Raw genomic sequence first — 19943 nt, 5'->3', positions numbered from 1 at the left:
AGGTTAGGTGAATTGGTCATGCTAAATTGCCCATAGTGTTAGGTGCATTAGTCAGCGAGAAATGGGTCTGGGTGGGTTACTCTTCAGAGGGTCAGTGTGGACTGGTTTGGCCAAAGGGCCTGTTTCAACACTGTAGGGAATCGAATCAAATCTCAAACATATAAAATGTGCTTTCACTAATATCACCAGCACAGATGTCTAGGCTATGCTTTGATAACTGGTTGAATTGTGTATAGTCTGGCACTAGTTATGTTTAATCCAGTGCAGATTTGTGAAAACCAACCTTAGTACCATAGAATTCAAACACATTAACATCAGAAAATTCTAGTATAACAGTGTGAGGTAAATGCTGTGGAAATTTTAGGGCAACTCATTGTCAACTCTACAGAATTTTTTTACATTTATACAATAATTCTGATTTTGTACTTGTAGCATATTACCTTCTTTATTTTGCGTCTTTTATGATCAGCAGCAGTATGTACAGCCAGAGTGTATTATGGGTATTGAGAGAAGTTAAAATAACGAACTCGTCTCTCTTCATGCAGTTTAACTGTCTCATGGGCGAATACAGAACTTCTTATTTTACAGATTTGACGTATTTGGGAAAACTGTTTTAAATATATAGAAGTTATCAGGAAAAACAAAAACAATCTAAGGGTGCACCCAAATTGGAGTGTGGCTTATGTGCCAAAGCTTGCTGGGATATCTAAAACGGAACAGGCAAGATTATTCAGCCTGTTGAACACATGCCTTGCAAGGTATGTTCAGGAAAATAAACAGCAGATGATGTGAGGAAAGTACCTGCAAGCCCAAATACTGAGATATGGGATGTATGCAGTTGGCAATACTGTTCAGTAACTTAGCTCTTCCCCTGAGCTATGGATGCCGAGAGGGAAAGCTTTGTTACTATGTTATTTAAACTCAACTAGAACGTACAATGTAAACACAAATTCCACTATTTGCATGGAAATAAAACTGTTGCGTACAATGAGCATGAATGGTCATAAGTTGTTTTTTTCCAAAAAGTCTAAGATTTTATGGTCTGACTTTTATGAATGGGTTCAATTTTGCTATTTTCTTGCTTTACACAGTTGAATTCAGCAAGTTTATTTTTAAAACAGGTTCACCATGGCCTGCCCTAGTTGCAAATGATTAGCGTTTTCTCCCTGTGACCTTCTGGATTCTAATAATTCTTTGATTTGACTTGCCACCATTTAAAGTGTAGCTGAGAAGTAGTGTAAAGGCAAAGCACAGTGAACATCAAATCATAAAACAGAATGAGGGACAAGAAGCTACATAAGTCAAGTAGTTGTATTTGGTTAGCTTCCCCTCAAAGATCTCTCTCCTGTACACCTCAACTACTGTGATAGCACGTTCCATATTATAACCAAATCTCATGGTCCCTTCCATTGCATATATCAATATCTTCTCTTACGAGGGGGTTTTGCTTGATGAACTTTGGCTAAAAGACCTGTTAGTTCACTGCGAGAGGAAAGAGTTGCAGCCTGATCAGTGCTTCCTGAGAATTATAACCCCTCAGTTCACAACCACAGTGCCAGAACCAACAGGGGACTAAGTTTTGGTTTAAATTCTACAACATGTAAGAATCCATGCAGTGGGGCTTCATTTGAAGCAACAGGGCTTAAAAACATTGTGATGACACAATTATATCACCAAAATAAAAACTGGACGTTGCAAGGAGAACTAGATTACACTACATATAATACAATACACAGAATAATCTCTTACATAAAGACTTGGAGTATGATTTTCTTTTATACTTAGTTATTCAAACCTGCATCCTTGGGGGAAAAAGCGTGCACAAAATTCCAAGCTGACGCATTTCCAGGTCATTACATGTTTTGTGACTGCTCGTCCTCACACAGACATGCTCAAAAGCTCATGAAGGGGAAATGTAAACACAGTTGATTAGAATTACTGTAATTGAGGCTGAATCTGCCAATCACTGTTATTTGCTCATCCCCTAGATTTCAGAGATCAGATCTGACAAAAGAATTTCTTCTTCCTGTTTGGATTTTTGCTAACAATTTAAGAATCCATTCCTTTCAAAATCTTGTTCAAACAGAGCAGATAAAATTTGCCTCAAATTCAAAACAAAATCTTCCATCTGTATTTTGACCTTGCCTTCCCCACTTTTTTTTTTAAAAAGCTAACTTTCAAAACAAAGTGCTGGAGAAATACTGTACACCTAGTAACATCTGAGAAAACAAAGCGCTTTAACATTCAACCCAGTATGACTCTTCCACAGGATAGACTAAGTGTTTGGATTAATCAGTACAAGGATGACCCTGTGCCCAGAGAATATGATTTCAACTGTTTTTACACACAATGGCACTGCAGAGTGCCTGGGAAAAGTACAGCAGAAACAGACCCTTTGGTCCAACTCGCCCATGCCAACCAGATATTCTAAATTAATGTAGTCCCATTTGCCAGCATTTGGCAGATATCCCTCTAAACACCTCCCATTCATATACCCATCCAGATGCCAAGAGGAAAACAGAACGATGGGTTTTTTGGGAGGGGGGGGGGGGGGGGGGGGTGAGAGTGTAATCCCAAAGCAAAAGATTGCAAAAAAAAATTCTTAATTGTACTCCAACAAAGTCTTCTGTAAACCAGCCACAAACTGGCAAACCCCCAACATTCCTGAACCATAACATGGGAGAGATCTTGGCCGTACTGGTGGGTGATTGCCAACCTAAATATTACCAGAGTGCCAATACAGCTCTGTATCTAGGATGCTTTGACATGGTTGGATACAAAAAAAATCAAAGTTGCCATTTAACAATTGAGTATTTTCCCTAAAGTGGATTTCTAGGAGTTTTGTTTAGCATTGTTTGAAATTATAATCACAGAACAATTGCAGCACACAATGTGTGAATTAAGAATGAAGGAATATTGGCAAAGCTACATGAAAAGGAGTAGGACTAACTGCAAAGAGCTGTCACAGACGCAATGGGCTGAATGGTTTCTTTCTGTGCTGTAATATTAAATGGAAATAAATATCCCATCTGCATCTGACTAGGGGAATTACTTTGCAATAATATTGCAGCAGAAAATACCAAAATGGTAATGGTTTGGAGTGCCGGTTATCAAGAAAGGAGGGCCAGTGGGTTGAAGAAAAGTAACAGATGCTTCAGGCAGATGCAGGATGGAGAACTGATTCTCTTCACTCCAGTAATATTTATAAAGGAAACGCTGAAATGACATTTTCCATCAATGAACAGACTGGAAAATTCTTGCAAGTATCAGGCTGAGACCACAGAAGTAACTGTTTCCTTTTAAGGAACAAGATTTTCTAACTCATTCACCCAACTCAGACCCCATTCAAGACCTTCATTCTTGCCGGGCTGTTAAAGGAAGTGTAATAAAAGCACTAATGAAAAGTCAGCATGATCTGAACCCAACCAATCTCCAATTTTCCTCAGACCCCCACCTTCAGGTCGTTGTGCCCTGTCCAATTCTGGCTGCTCACAGATTCCTACATTAATCCATTATTGATGGGCCAGTCTTCAGCTGCCTCTCCCCCCACCCCCCAAGCTCCACCTCTCTAAAATGCCTTCTTCTTTCAAAGTACTTCCTAAAACCTATCTATTGGACCATCTCCAAAGCTCACCCATTCCAATGTCTCCTCTTGGGGTTCAGAGAAGGATTCCATCAGTTAGTCACATCTGTGAAATGCCTGGGAAAGTTTTAATTCATTACAGGCACTACATCAATGAAAAGTCTGATATGGATGGCATCAATTTGTAGACAATTAAAAGGCATGTGCATTGCAATGCTATCCAAACTCCAACTGAATGAACTGAAAGCAGCCAGTTTGTCATGCTGAGATACATTTATTGACAATATACAGTATACACAGAAGACCATATTATACAAGTTACTGAAATGTGCTTATGAGGTTTTCAAACTAGATTTCCAGACGTATAAGACATAATGACCGCACAAATCACTGGTATCAGAAATCTGCCTGATTATATAAATGTTTACATGCTTTCCTTCAAGTAGCCATTTATCTTGCATTATTGACTGAAATGTATTCAGCTAGAAAGCAAAGATTATTCAGTTCCTATAACAGATGGTTTTCATGCCGATTAATACTTTCCACCTCTCAAGGCTGACGACAGTCCACAAACCATCTAATTTTCCTAATCAGCATTTCACTTTTTCCAGCTCATTTTGTTTCTAATATTTTAAACTGAAATAAAATAAAAATAAAAATCCTGTGAACGCTGGAAATCGGAAACAAAAAAAATGATCAGTTAGCATCTATAGAGAGAAATACAGAGCATTAAATATTTCAGGTCAAATGATCCACTATAAGATTTTAATGGTGATAGTAATCAACTTGAACTATTAACCCTAAAATAAATGCAAAATATTACAGTTGCTGGATATTCTGAAATAAAAATAAAGTGCTGGAGTAACTCAGCAGGTGTGGCAGCATCCGTGGACAGAAACAAACTTGATGCTTCAAGTCCAATTTAACAGTTTCTCTTTCCACAGCTGCTGCTGATCTTGTTTAGTTTGTCCAAGGCTATGTTTGTATTTCTGAATTATTAACACTGCTTTGTCCCTCCAAAGATGCTTCCTGAGTTGCTGAGTTTTCCAACATTTTCAGGTTTTATACAAAGATATGTTGAATGTTTGTGGTTGTTTCAGTCTAAAAAGTTACAAGATCCATGCAAATCCCAAACAGTGTTACAGACTCCTCCATTAGCAGTGTTATGCAATGTTTGTCATTATTTTATATCTTGAATATGTAGAAGCTATTCAAAATGTGGCACCTAGATTTTGGCCTTGTGAGTAAGAGTCATTAAAATATACAAGGTTGGAAATAGACAGCCATGGTGTGTCACAAGAGTCCAAAGTTAAAAGCTGAGCATTGCAACAACAAAAAATTATCCAAGAATTGCAGCCAGCTGCAGAAGGGGGTCTCGCTTGCAACTAGAGCACACAGGCACACAAAGTGAATTATTCTATTCTCAGAAAACATTTAAAAGGTAACGTAGTGGAAAATGCAGTCTAAACAGGAAGAGCTGGCCAGAATCTAAAACACCAAAATGTATTGACCTCCCACCCTTTGCAATTCTCAGTCAATGCAGCAAATACATTTTTGACAATCTCAAACCAATTCGTTCAACTACTTTCACCTCATTAGAGCACCGACCTGCAGGAATCCTTAGAATACATGTTTCAAATAGATTTTATTACTGTATTCAATCAGGGATCAACATGAATACTTCAAGTTAGTTTGGTTAATTCCAACCATTGTATTTTGTTGATAAAACCCACAAATGAATCTTACTTCTGAACAAAAATCAATCTAAAACCTATTGTGAGGCATGTGCTTATTAATAGACAACTAGTGATGGTATTAAATGCACCTCGCTCTCCCCAACTCCATCCAATGATATTTTAGTGCGTGCTAAGACAATGTTTAATCGCTATTATTAGCACTCAATTGTCATTGCTTGAAATAACTCAGTTCGCTTAGTGACTGATTACAATCACTATAAATCGACTGAAAATGTTGCAGGGGAAAATATGTAAAAAATATTTTCAATGCTGCCTAAAACAGCAGTTAGTATACAAAATAAGAGTTGAGACATTTCTTATGTGCAGTAAATGGTTCCTCTATCTAGTGTATTACATCAAGGCTTTAATGCTCAGGAATATAATACGCCGCATGCCTCCCCCTCTTACCTGCCTCACGATTTGTAAATTCCTTTAAAACTAATAAAGACTGCATTTCAAGCACCATCTGGTGAAACTATAACCTGTCACAGTGTTAAAAAACAGGACCAGGTAAACAAAGACACTTAACCAGGCAGCTCTATAAACACTTAACAGAAAGGCCAGCATGTTGCTCGAGTGTAAGGATTGGCAGACTGGAGGCTATTAGGCGAGACAAATAAAATCATACTTGAACTGTCACAAAAGACATTCTACTTCAGAAAGTAAGACTAATAATCCAGTTATTCTGTCCTGTAATGAAGGCTAATTGCAATAACCAGAACCCAGCCCTTGTAAAAAAAATTAAGCAAAAAAAAACAAACCTGATGGAAAAACAGTCATTTAGCATGATTAAAACTGCGCTACAACAAATCTTATGCAAGATATACCTCAAGCACAAAGCAAATAAGCAGCTGGCATAAATAGGTTTTGGTCACAGTCTTTTAATGATCATATTAACAGGCATTTTTTTCTACCAGGCCAGCAAACTGATACAGAGGGGCAAAAAAAATAAGTTGAATGATGTTAAGTCTGCTTGAAGGTCAGGGGTACAGAAATGTTCAATAGGACAATCCATCCAGTTTAAAAGTTGCTGAAAATTTCATGCTTCTTGTTCCAGTCCATTGGAGGTGCCCTCTTGTTCTTACGTTTAGCCTGCACTTTCTCTCTGGTTTCAGCTGCTGTAGGACTTAGATTCAATCCACTCTCTACAAACGGGTCATTCTCCAGCTCTTCTTTCACCTGCATGGGTTTGAAAAGGGAAGAATAAGTAAATACACAAGAGAAAGATCACTGGCTCAAGTGATTGGGAAAGGAAAGGTAGTGGGCATGAGTGGGTAAGGGGGCAGGGATAAAGAGTGCACGTGAAAGGTGGAAAGCAGGAACTTGGGGTTGTGGGATGCAAGCCCAATAGGAGGCTATTACAACCACATTGGGGATCCATTGGCTGGGTGTAAATGACACATCCACTCTAACAGGGTCCCCAGCTTGCAGAGTTCCCAAAATCAGGTGTTGCTCATAATAAATCCAATTGGAAATTCAGGTGATATATTTTCCTTGAACATCTATTTGAATGCAGAACTTATTACCACAGAAAACGTGTAGCATAGATATATTCAAGGGGTTAGAAGAATGAGAATTAGGATACATTGATCGGGTGAGACAAAGAGGTGTTGAGGAAATCTTATCTATAGTATAAATAGCAAAACAGTAGTTACAATTTTCAGCATACAAACTGGTCTATATCATACTTGGCTGAATAATAAAAGTTGATTAACTTACTTTCAGATTAGGGTTTTACAATGTTCAATGATACAGATTAATAATTGTGATGCTATTCATAGAAGCAAAATTCTCCAAAACAACTTTAACTAGGGCATTGCTCCAACTGTATTCATATCACAAGAGCATTATGTTTTTAAGTTGGATGTTTCTGCAATCCAATTCATATTATTAATGTCTTCTTAGATCATAATTCCTATAATTTAACTAAACAAATTTCACTTAACCATCTGATTAGACCTTTTGATGCAGTCACGTGAAGAAAATGCAAGATACTCTTAGAAATAATCACTGTTCTTTATACAATATGAAACACCCTCAAAGAGCTGAAGAATACCAAGTCTGCAATTAAGTTCACTCTAATTTGCAGGGAACTGGGCTTTTAATTATAGTCTTGTTTCAGGAAATATATGCCATCACTGTATCTCACCGTGCTGGAAAGTTCAAAATAATTCCTTTCAACTAACTGCTAAATCAAGAAAATAACGTCAAAACCTGTATATTTTAACTCATTATAGTAAGGGGATTCTCCATTAATCTTTGAAGGAAGAGATTAAATCAAATCAGAACATTCTGTGCAACAGGATTAAACTTTAAACCAATGATATGATCTGTAACTGATATACTTTGCAAGTTCCTAATGCAATACATGTGCCATTGCTGGTGACCTGCATCAGTTATTTATGCATGCTCAGAGGCTGCGGATAGTCTAATGCAACTAATTGCAGTGCAGAGTGCAACTCCTGTCCTTCTGCAAAACTAAAATCCTTTCACAGGGCAATATTCTGTCTCTGCTTGCCACATGAAATGAATTTGTTTTGAATTAGATCAATTAGCATAGAAAAATTGATGGTGCTGTTGGCAGGCTGTGTCAGAGTTTACCTCAGTGTCTCATCTTCAAACAAGGCACTTCCTGATCTGTTAGCCCCTGCTAGTGCACTGCATGCACATTTGATACTTGCTCTCCTCACTCAAAATCCACTCAAATGATAAGCTTTCTGCAAACTTGCATTGCTGAAGAAGAGCAGTCACAATTACGTTGCTCTGAGTTGGAGTCTGACAATATTCATTATTTGTGCAAGTTTCACGTCACTAAATGTCTTTCAGTGCAAAACTGAATATGCCACATTTCACAAAATCTAAACCGTTGGATAATTTTGGTATAGAGTAAAATATAATCTGTGTAGCTATTTACAATGTCACCGGTGTCACCTAACAGAATCAGTGACACTTAATATAACAAAACTGCAATGTGATCCACATGTTCCAATTAGTTGGCAGGTTAAAAGTTATTAAAATATATTTACAGGAAATAACATGGTTGAAAATATTTACAGCATCAAGGTATCAAAAATCTTGTAGTTATATAGTACCTACAATGTGGTAAAATGTCCCAAGGAGTTTGGAGTATGTAGCTCTAATTACTACAGACGGGACTTAATTGAGATATCAGCATACTATCAGTGACTGAGGACTCCTGTAGTAGAGACCGTTCTGACCTTACAAAGAAGCATACCCTGTAGAACTAAAACACCCATCTTCTCATCAGTGTGACTAGATAGGACATTGTTTCTCTTGCCTGAGGCAAACACCTATAAGGTGATAAATATTAACAAGGATTAGAAATTTACAAACTTCTTTTTTGTACAAATCAATAATTGTCTGGACTATAATTAATCGTTAAAATTAAGAATTGATGGATATTCAATTAGTGAACAATAGAACACTGGCAAGAGGAGGGTAGGAGAACAAACATTATGACAGGAATTTAATGGGACAGACGCATACAGTGCCCCCTGTACTGACTGGGGTTTGTACACTGTGTCATTGCCGATCGTTCTTGAAGTAATCGCATGCAACGGATGGAATTTTGGAAACATCGTTGACATTGTTCCTTGGTTGACACCCCTTCACGTGTTGCACTTCGGGTTTTCTTAGAAAATTGGGGCATTTGATGAGTGTAAAAGCAATGACCACTTCCATATGATTCTCAGACTAGCTATTTTAGTAAAATCACATTCCATACCTATATGTTAATACCAGTCTACAAACAGATTTACCTAGCTGTTGTCAATGAAGAATGAACTCAATCCTCTAAATCCTGTGGTTGACTCGAATTTAAGTTGGAAATGTGGAAAATTTTGTCAGAATCTATGTGACCATTAGAAGTTCTGAAATAAGAGGTAATCCTATAAATCTTTCTATTCCCAATGCAAGATGGGATGTTTTTGCCTATCTTTCTTTACCAGCTATTCATTGTTCCAAGAAGTAAAGATTGATTCCTTCAATAAATAACTAGAATATCATCAGGGTGCTAATCCACGCTCAGATATTTGCTTTCCATTTTATGCTTTCAAGATGCCAGCATAAAATAATTACTGCATTTTTTCCTTGTTTTTCATAGTTGATTGTTGGTTCCCCTTTTCTCTTGTTGTTGTTGTTTTAAATGCCTGTAGCATTTGTGCTAAATAGAAAAAGGTTATGTCATGCACGCCTTATTTTTGCATGTTTCTGAAAACCAAGGTCATGTGATCGACCAACATCTGGCAAGACCTTATTAATATGAAAAACGTTGTTGGTGTTTTTTTCTGTGCTTTGTTCTAGGATTGCTTTGTTTGAGCTGTCCATCAACACTTGCAAAACTCCCTTTCTAAAACAAATAGATTGACTATCGCCTCCCATTCAAACTTTTAAAAAAAGACAGTATTCACTATTCTTTTTGCACCGAAGAGGTAGTGAGCTTCAGTGAAGGTTTTAGCACTTTAGTCTTGGTTATGGGTGTAACTTCACCTCCGAATGTAGATAGAGGATGAGGAATTATTGTTACGGGGGGTGAAATGCTTCAAATTTCCACTTCCAATACCATCTTTTATGGTACTAGCTGTTACCATTAATGTTTGGTGCCTAATTACTGTCAGAATGTCTTGGATTCATGAATCAAATTTCACAGCCTGTATGATGTGATCTGAGTGTTACTCCATATGTTAACTCCCAAAATATTATCATAAAGACTAACTTCTTGGGGAGATAGATGCCTTGAAGCTTATTAATATTACTAACCACTTACATTACGACAAGATCACTGACTTTCACATAGTCTGGTTCTACAGTTATTGACATTACTGTACATTATGTAAAAATAGTAATCATTGACCTGCTAGATCTTCTCTCTTACCCAGAGTGTGGTGAGAATTTGGAACACACTGCCACAGGCTATTTTCAAAGCGAGTAGCATAGATGTATTTATAGGAAGATGAGAACAGTTATGTCAATAAGATTGAAGAGCGCTTAAGCATAAATGCTGGCATGGTCTAATTAGGCTGAATGGCCTAATCCTATGCAATCCCTACATAAGAGTATCTTCTGGGCTTTGCAATGAGACCGACAGAACCACAAGAATTCTTAATCCATAACTTTCAATATGCACCTCGTAGAATTAGAATTACATTTGCTTCTGGCATCAGCCATCGCTGAATCATTACTCACCTGTGTTCGCGGCGATCCATTTGCCAGTGGTTGTGGCAAAGGCCCTGAAATGAGAAGAAGGCGGCAAGTTGGAACTGAACAACACTTTTCATATTGCCTTCCAAAGTATTCCTTATGCTAAATGACAGAAGTTGTGACAATTTTCATTTTGTTACCGAGAAACTGACAATGTCTACAAAAGTCACCTCTGCAAGTTCAAATTTCACCAAGACAAGTCGTGAAATTGAATCCTCTCTGATGTGCTGTGGCCTGCCAACACAGCCATAATCACTACATTGTTGACACTGGAGCACTGCTGTGGAACTGTCTTGAAGCTGCAGACTTTAATAGCACAACTGACTTGAATATTGCCTCACCAAGGGCTGATTTAATTGGTTCATCCAAGATCAGTAACTGTTTATGACCAGTTCGCCTGACAATGACATGACGCTATTTGATGCATTATAAACAGACTGTATTACTCCACCAGCTGCATACAGCATCCAAATACTGCAAAGTCTTACATTCAATGGAAATGAGCTCAGGAACAACTACATTTAGTTTGAAGTGGTGACTGGTTTAACTAAAAATATATTTTTTTAAAAAGACATTACTCATAAATCTTAATTCTTTCAACAAGTTTATTGTAAAGTAGTGTGGTAAGGGCTGATGCCAATTACGGTTTTCATCTTTGGGATTTCATTTCCAATCCTCCATAGGATTAAAATCTATTTTGCCTTCAGGCTGGAAGCATCAAAACGATGCAACCTTGGACAGTCTCATCTTCATTCTTGGCAACAAGTACCATTTATGAATTTACATGTATAAATTCCAGACCCACTAGTTACAAGATGGCAAATTCAGTTAGACTAGCATTTCTGGGAAGCCTTTCACCCTCTAACTCTTCTATTACCGATTAGTTCAGTTCCTTTTATAAAAAGGGTGCAGCCAAAATCTACACAGTTTTGTTTTACTCCAACTGATTAGACAGTTCAATGATAGGACTGATTGTGTAACTGCCTGGTCAGAGTCAGGGCTGGATAAACTATTAAGAAATTCACACTCGGAAGGACATCAATATCTTTACTCAGCAGTAATGATCTTCAACAACGAAATCAGAAAAACTCAGCAGTTCAGACAGCATCTATAAAGGGATTGCATTATTAATGTTCTGGGTACAGTTACCCTACTTCAGAACCAGTTCAGATTTCCATAAATAAGCTTTTAAGGGAAACTGGGACCATGGAACATACTGGGATATGAAAAGAAAGAACACGACATTGGACAAAGCATAATTGTTCTTTCAAAGAGCCAGCACAAATGTATTGGGCTGAATGGCCTTATTCTGGTGTTGTTGTTTTCTAGGGTAGCTGGAACAGAAGGTGAAGAGTAACCCCTTTCAAATAATGAAATAGGGCTGCACGGAATTAAGCATTCGATTTTCTTCTTACAGGACTGAGTGAAGTTTAGTGGCGATTCTCACCTTTCAAATGTGATTCAGTTGGAGTTATTCCAAGTTTCTTGAAGTACTGATCGGTTTCTGGATCCACCACCAACAGCCTGGCCTCTTCCTCACAGGCCTTGATATGAGCTACAACTTCACTATGCTTCTTCCCTTCAATGTTCACACCATTCACCTGCAAAGAGGCAGCTGGTAAATGCATGATTTTTACGAAACATCTGTTAGATCTCAACTATCTTAGAAGGGCCAGTAGAGTCAATAATAAACGATGCCAAATTACAGAGAGTTTGGAAAAGGTATAGTTACCTCCACAACTCTGTCCTGAGGCCGCAGGCCAGCTTTAGCAGCACAGGAATCTGGATCGACAGATCGGATGTATTGCCCTGGTTTTGCTTTCTCACTGTGAAGGTTAAAACCGTAGCCATTTTGGCACTTCTGCATGCAGCACAACCGAGGGCACAGTTCTTTGGTTTGTCCATTGACTGCCTGCAAAATAATGAGAAAACAATGTGTTTTTCAAAAGCACAGAGACTCTCCAGCACCTCACCGCATCAACAAACATCAGGAGCACTTTTAAACAAGATCACAAAATGGTTCTGCTTCTGCAACTCTAAGGTTTCTGTAACTTGTACACATTAGAGAAAGGGGCCTGCAGTAGTGAACCGATCACAGCCCCATGCTACAAGAATCTAGTCAACTGGGAGGGTCAGTAAGAATGCGGCAGTACTAGGGGTCAGTATAGTTAAGTGGACGAACATAATTTTCCACAGTTCAGACTGAGAGTCTAGATGGTTGTGTTGCCTGTCTGGTGCCCCGGTTTAAGATGTATGGGAAGTGGAAGATCCAGTTGTTGTGGTCCATGTGGGTGTCAGCGAGATATGTAGGATTAGGAAAGAGAACTTATATAGGGAATAAGTGCAGTTAGGGGCTTAAATTAAAAAGCAGACACTCAATCTGCTTTTATTTACATATGCCACAAGCAAATTGATGTAAATAAGATTAGAGAATTGAATGCAAGATGCAAATAGCAGTGTGGGAGAAATAGGTTTTGATTCATGGAACACTGACATGGAAAAAAAATGGGAGCTGCATCACTGGAGTGGAATAACTAGGGCAGTAGAAATGGGCTTTAAACTAAACAGCAGGGAGAACAAAGCATGTGAGAGGAAACATGGAAAATAAAAGGGAGTCTATAAAATGTAATAGACCAGAATAGCTATTCTGCCAACAATCATCACAGTATGACAGAAAGGAACCAGAGTGTATAAACACAAGAAAACACCAGATGATAAGGCCAAAGATTGCAAAAATGGTTAAAAAAATTAGAAGTCTGCATCTTAACGCACACATTTGTATCAAAATGATGAACTGTCAGCAATGGTAGAAATAAATGCATACAACATGATTGTCATTACAGAGACATGGGTACCAGGTGACCAAGTCTGTGACCTGAATGTTGAAAGGTACTTGCCATTTCAAAACAACAGGAAGATAGGAAATGGTGACAACAAGGTAGCTTTGTTAATCAAGGATGATATTGGTACAGCAGCAGGAGATGATTTTAGCTAAAAACAGCAAAATGTGGAATCAGAATCGAGAGTTTGATGCTTGAAAAGCACATCAGGTCAGGCAGCATCCGAGGAGCAGGAGAATCGACGTTTCAGGCAAAAGCCCTTCATCAGGAATGGGGCTTGTGAGGCGAGGGGTGTTGAGAGATAAATGGGAATGGGGTGAGCCGGGAAGGTAACTGAGAATGCAGTACATAGATGAAGGTGAGGGAGAAGGTGATAGTTCGGAGAGGAGGGTGGAGCGGATAGATGGACCAGTCAAGAGGGTGGTGTGCAGTTGGAGGAAGGGGACTGGGATAATGTGGGGGGGAGGGGAAAAGAGACAACTGTTGAAATCCACATTGATCCCATGTATTTGCAGGGTCCCAAGATGGAATATGAGTCGCTCTTCCTCCAGGTATCGGGTAGTAAGGGTTTGGCAATGGAGGAGGTCCAGGACCTGCATATCCTTGGCAGAGTGGGAGGGGGAGGTGAAGTGTTCAACCACGGGGCGGTAGGGTTGGTTGGTGCAGGTATCCCAGAGATGTTCTCTGAATTGATCTGCAAGGAGACATCCTGTCTCCCTGATGTAGAGGAGACCACATTAGGAGCAACAGGCTGCAGTAGATGAATTGGTGGAGGTACAGGTAAATTTCTGTCAGATGTGGAAGGCCTTGGACAGCGGTGAGGGGAGTGGTGTGGGCTCAGGTTTTGCACTTCCTGCGGTGGTTGGGGGAGGTGCTGGGAATGGAGTGTGTTGGATGGTGTGGGGTGTGGACCTGGCGAGGGAGTCACAGAGGGAATGGTCTCTCCAGAATGCTGAATGGTCTCTTAATGCAGAAAACATATTCTGTCCCCCCCAACCCCCCCCCCCCCCCTCCCCCTCATTTATCAGACCCCTGGCCAACAAGCTTCATTCCTAATGAAGGGCTTATGCCCAAAATGTCGATTCTCCTGCTCCTCGATGCTGCCTGACCTGCTGTGCTTTTTTAGCACCACACTCTCGACTCTAATCTCCAGCATCTGCAGTCCTGACTTTCTACAAGATGTGGAATCAGTCTGGGTAAGTGATAAGAAATAGAAAAAGTTAAAATTATATTGAGAGAGTAGTTTATAGGCCCCTCTAATAGTTACACCATTGGGTCAGAGTACACAGGCAATTTTTTTTAAAAAGGGCACATATAGGGATTGATATAAGTACGAATGACAAATCAGATTGACAAAGGTAGCCTGGAAAAGGAGTTTGCAAGTTGTATTTGGAACAATATCTAAACCTATCAACTTCCAATGGGACAGATTTAATCAATAACCTCAAAGTAATGGAACCTCCATGTGATTGCAAGCACAACATAACATTTCACATTCAGTTTGAAGGGAACAAGTTGGGTCGAAAGCTAGCATTTTAAACATAAATGGCAAGAACTATAAAAGGACATTAAGGTAGAGTGAGCTAAAGCGAACTGAGAAATTGAGGTAAAAGATAGAACAGTAGAAGCACGTTGATAGGCTTTTAAGATGATATTTATTAACCCTCAGCGAAGGTGGATCCCAGTGAGAAAGAAAGACTATTTGAGAAGGATGTATCACCCATGGTTAAGAATTGTACCAAACTGAAACAAATATTGAACCAAACTATAAATATTAGTCACAGATCAGAAGATTGGGCAAATTCTAAGCACCAGAAAGAAGGGTGACAAAAGGGACCGAAAAGGTAGAGTATGAAAGAAATTCAGCTAGTATTTCAAAAGCAGATAAGAGGAGTTTCTGCATACAAAGGAATAACTAAGGATTGTATTGGTCCTCTAGAGATTGAGTTGTGAGGAGTTGATAATGGAGAACAAGGAAATAACAGCAGTGCTGAGAATGTATTTTGCATATATCTTCACTAGCAAACCTTCCATAGACACTTGAAAATCAAAACATGACTGAAAGAGAGAAGTTTAAAACAAGGCAGGGAGAAGTTGCTGGGAAAACTATTAGACCCAAAGGCTCACAAGTCTCCAGGATCAAATAGTCTGTATTTTTGAATCTTAAAAAGGTACGAGTTACAATTTTCCAAAACATCTTAGATTTTGGAAGAGGCCTAACGGAGTGGAAAGTAACAATATAACAACTTTATTCAAGAAAGGAGGGAAACCGAAAAGGAGTCTAACATCCTTCATTGGGAAAATGGTTAGAATCCAATACTAGGAAGGTCAATAACAGGTTAATCATTTTACTACTAATGTTACGTAGCTAATTTTGCCAATTACACTAACATGGGTACAGGAAAGCAAGTTGTCAAGGAAGTAGAGATTCTGCAGAGGGGTACAACTTGCCCATTTACTGTCTAACACTTTCTTTCTCCAGATATTTCCACATCTTCTGAGTTTCTCCAGCAGTTTGTTTTTAATTTTTTCATTTACCAGGTCACTTTTTAAGATAACAAGACTGGTTTGTAACCTCCATTTAATATAATTTCAACTGAAACCAAAAAGTATTCAAGCTATAGGTACTCGCCCAAGCTAAATATACATCAATTACTCAAATTTCGAACTGAAAGCACCTACAGCACTATATTGTAGGAAATGTCATAGTGATTCTATTTCAAAAATTACTTCATTAACTGTGAAGTACTTTGGAGTGTCTTGTGGTTGTGAATGGCACTATATAAATTAATATCTCATGGAACATAGAACATTACAATGCAGTACAGGCCCTTCGGCTCTCGATGTTGCGCTGACCTGTGAAACCAATCTGAAGCCCATCTAACCTACACTATTCCATTTTCATCCATAGGTTTATCCAATGACCATTTGAATGCCTTTAAAGTTAGCCAGTGTCCTGTTGTTGCAGGCAGGGCATTCCACGCCCATACTACTCGGAGTAAAGAAACTACATCTGACATCTGTCCAAATCTATCACATAGGATTTTTTTCCCACCTATCTCCAAAAGTCCAAGTCTAGATTTCTATTTTTGCAATGAGTGAGAAGTCAGCAAAAATTAGATAACACAAACACGTGAACCAGGAAAAGTCAAGTGCTTCATTACATATTGCACTTCAGTCACCTAATATTTCAACTTTTGGCTGAAGAAAAATTAATTAGCTTAACTGGAACAGTGCCCTATATGGAAAGGAAAACACACTACACAACATTGTCAAACAGTTTTCTTTGCTTGTAATCAGTTTGTTCTCAGGCCAATACACAAGGATAACTTTTTCCAAAAGATTGTCCTTGACACAAACCCTTGCCTGCCAGGAGCACAAAGAAAAACTTTCCATCAACAGGAGCTGCAGGTGGGAAAAGAAAAATCAACTTTATATTGACCAATTCCCACAACAAGTGTTTTATAATAGAGATATCCATGTGTCGAATTAAGCAGCAAAAGGCTTTTAAAAAAAAGAGTCAGAAAAGGGTTTTATTGTAAATCTATAGTTTAGCACAAATATTAAAGTATTCATCTTTCCTACATCCAAAGATGTATCAATTAAGTGGATTGGCCATGGGGAATGCAGGTTTATGGGGATAGAGGAGGGGATGGGTAAGCTCTTCAGGGGGTTGGTGTGGACTCAATGGGCCAAATGGCCTGCTTCCACACTATAAGGATTATGATTCTCTGGATCCTTCCATCTGCTCAGAAATCAGTCGCCCCACTGGGGAAGAACTCTGTTCTATTTTTCCAGCGTTGTTAACTCAAGTGTGATTACAAATAAGTGCTGGAGTTATTTTTAAAGTCAAACTGCCTGAGTGCATTCGGACACACCTCCAGCGCAGGTGAGATTTTAGCCCAGATCTACTGGCCTGGAGATAAGGACATTACCACTGTGCCACAAGACCCTCAAGAACTCAGCAGTTTTTTTTTAGAAAAAACCCACCAAGTTACCCAAGTATTGCTTACCAAGGGAAGAACTCCACTGAGATTTTTTAAATCAAGGATGTTATAACAAACCTTGAACCCAGTCCTCCTGGTGTAGAGGTAGGGATACTACCACCGTGCTATAAGAGTCCAAACTTGAACTCCGCTCTTAATTTTTATTTTACATAACCTATTGTTCTAATCAAAGTGTTCAGTGATGTTATTACATAACTCTGGAGTAGGTGGGACTTGAACCCAAACTCACTTCTTAAATACAAAAGTCCAATGAACATTACCTGTACTAAATCAACTCTGGAGCTGGTCTGTTTGAGTGTCAAAGAGATTAGCATTGCCAACTCTGTTGGATTCCCTCAGTTAAGGGAAAAAAAAAGTTGTATTTATATCGATTTAAAAACAATGATATATTCCCACTGTTAGACAGAGTCAGACATCCTTCTTCGAGGATCATCAACAAAGAGCAATGCCTTGACAGAAACAAAGTCGATACCAATGTCTACGCACCTAAACAGAGGTTCTTTCTAGTACCTGTTTTAAACTGGCTCTACTTTCACTTACGTTTCATAGAATGTATACTATCAATGTAAGATTCTACTGGGATTCTTCTTTCAGACCTTCTTTTTAATGTAAAGTATTTCTGCTAAAAGCTCAGACAAATAGGACTCCACATCAACATCACTTAAAGCCAGAGATTCAGAAGCTAACAAACTCTTCACCATTCTTATTTTCTCTACCTCCCATGTCAAGGGGTAACATTTCCAATTTTCTCCCACAAGAGATATCACAAATCCTCCAAAACTGGAAAATCCATCACCAACATTTGCATTTGAGAAATCCATAATTTCATATTTTTGTGATCAACCAAAGCAGAGAAACTGGATCATAACCTTCTCTATTTTCAACAACTTAAAAGGATTTTAAATTCACAAGATATTTTCCACCTTTTTTTTGTTCACTGCCAGACTAAGTTCCAACACAGCAAAACTTGCATCTCATCAGGTTTGGTCTGTGCACCTAACGAGTTCAGCTGTCCAACTCAGCTGTTCCATCTCATCCTAAGTAGCAACCTCATCTTTCAAACCAAATCTAGTACGACTAATTGCAATAGCATTTACATTTTCCAAATAAAACTTTTAGCGTAGAATGACATTTCACCTACCCCGCTTAATTTCCAATCCCAAATATTTGAAACTCCAGCCGCCTGACATCCAATTTTGGATCCTTTCCTAACTCAACTGATAATCTTTTCTTCAAAGTCATTGGTGCCTTCCCTCCTGACAGAAAATCATTCTCACGTATCATAAAGATGCCTGAAATCTTTCGATTATCGTGCCAAGAGAACATTGCCATGTCCACTTTCAGTTGCAAACACCCCAGCATTAACTGAACTGCCTTTACTGAAAAATATCAGACTCAAGGAACATTATTTAACCCTTAAATACATTCGTGAAATTTCCAGAGCTTCCTGCTGTATCCCTGATGTTTCCTTTGGGGGTTGAAAGGATACTTCCCGCTTGAGCGGGTTACCCTGAAGGAAAGTCACCTTGCTATCTATAGAATTACACTTCCAAGGAAAGGTTGTCAAAAACAAAAAAGACATTTAAAATTACTTCCCAACTGTAGGAGTACTCACCCTAAATCTGTCCCCCTTACATTCCTCAAACACTTCAGTTACTGACCCAGCCTTAGCCGTTTAGGTCCCATATGGTAGGACATTTTCCATATAACTCCATCTGTATGACAAAGTCAATTGACCTCAATGATCAGCCTCTGAATACATTCAGTTCTTTCCAGTTCTGTAATTCTTAGTTTAGAATGATTAAAGAGACTATCTCCCATTGCACTGTAAGCCACAAGCACCCCTCAATCATGGGATCATCTACCTTAAATCCCTTGTCCAAGAATGCTCTCCATTAGCCCCACTAACTGGTTGCCTCGATTGGCTTGACCTCTTTGCTCATGCTGAGAGCATGAATATTCTTATTGGAATATTCCTATCAGGATGTCTACATGAAATCCTCTTACTGTATATGACTGTTTCCACCAAAAATGTACTCTCCAAATCAGTACAGGAAGTGTGCGTTCCAGTTCTCCACCCTCATAGCACAGAGTCATAGAGATGTCCAACCCGTCCGTGCCAACCAGATATCCCAACCCAATCTAGTCCCACCTGCCAGCACCCAGCCCATATCCCTCCAAACCCTTCCTATTCATATACCCATCCAAATGCCTCTTAAATGTTGCAATTATACCAGCCTCCACCACATCCTCTGGCAGCTCATACCATACACGTATCACACTCTGTGTGAAAAAGTTGCTCCTTAGGTCTCTTTTATATCTTTCCCCTCTCACCTAAGCCTATGTCCTCTAGTTCTGGACTCCCCGATACAGAAAAAAGACTTTGCCTATTTATCCTATCCATGCCCCTCATATTTTTGTAAACCTACAAGGTCACCACTCAGCCTCCCACGCTCCAGGGAAAACAGCCCCAGCGTGTTCAGCATCTCCTACAGCTCAAATCCCCAACCCTGGCAACATCCTTGTAAATCTTTTCTGAACCCTTTCAAGTTTCACA

The 19943-nt window shown here is 39.0% G+C and overlaps 1 protein-coding gene across 1 annotated transcript; it reads right to left on the bottom strand.

Annotated features, from left to right (window-relative positions):
• Positions 1 to 3841: 3841 nt before the first annotated feature.
• On the bottom strand, positions 3842 to 12475 carry LOC122560425 (Na(+)/H(+) exchange regulatory cofactor NHE-RF2-like; the record flags this gene model as incomplete). The annotated part of the gene is made up of 4 exons (XM_043711058.1): positions 3842 to 6498; positions 10525 to 10568; positions 11987 to 12140; positions 12272 to 12475. Coding segments are annotated over 4 exons (561 nt in total), but the record flags the coding sequence as incomplete, so codon positions are not given.
• Between the last annotated feature and the right edge of the window lie 7468 nt (positions 12476 to 19943).

The sequence above is a fragment of the Chiloscyllium plagiosum genome, chromosome 21 (assembly GCF_004010195.1).
Source record: "Chiloscyllium plagiosum isolate BGI_BamShark_2017 chromosome 21, ASM401019v2, whole genome shotgun sequence".
NCBI lineage: Eukaryota > Metazoa > Chordata > Chondrichthyes > Orectolobiformes > Hemiscylliidae > Chiloscyllium > Chiloscyllium plagiosum.
Note: the sequence above shows the minus strand (reverse complement) of the source record. Positions and strands in the feature narration are given on the sequence as shown.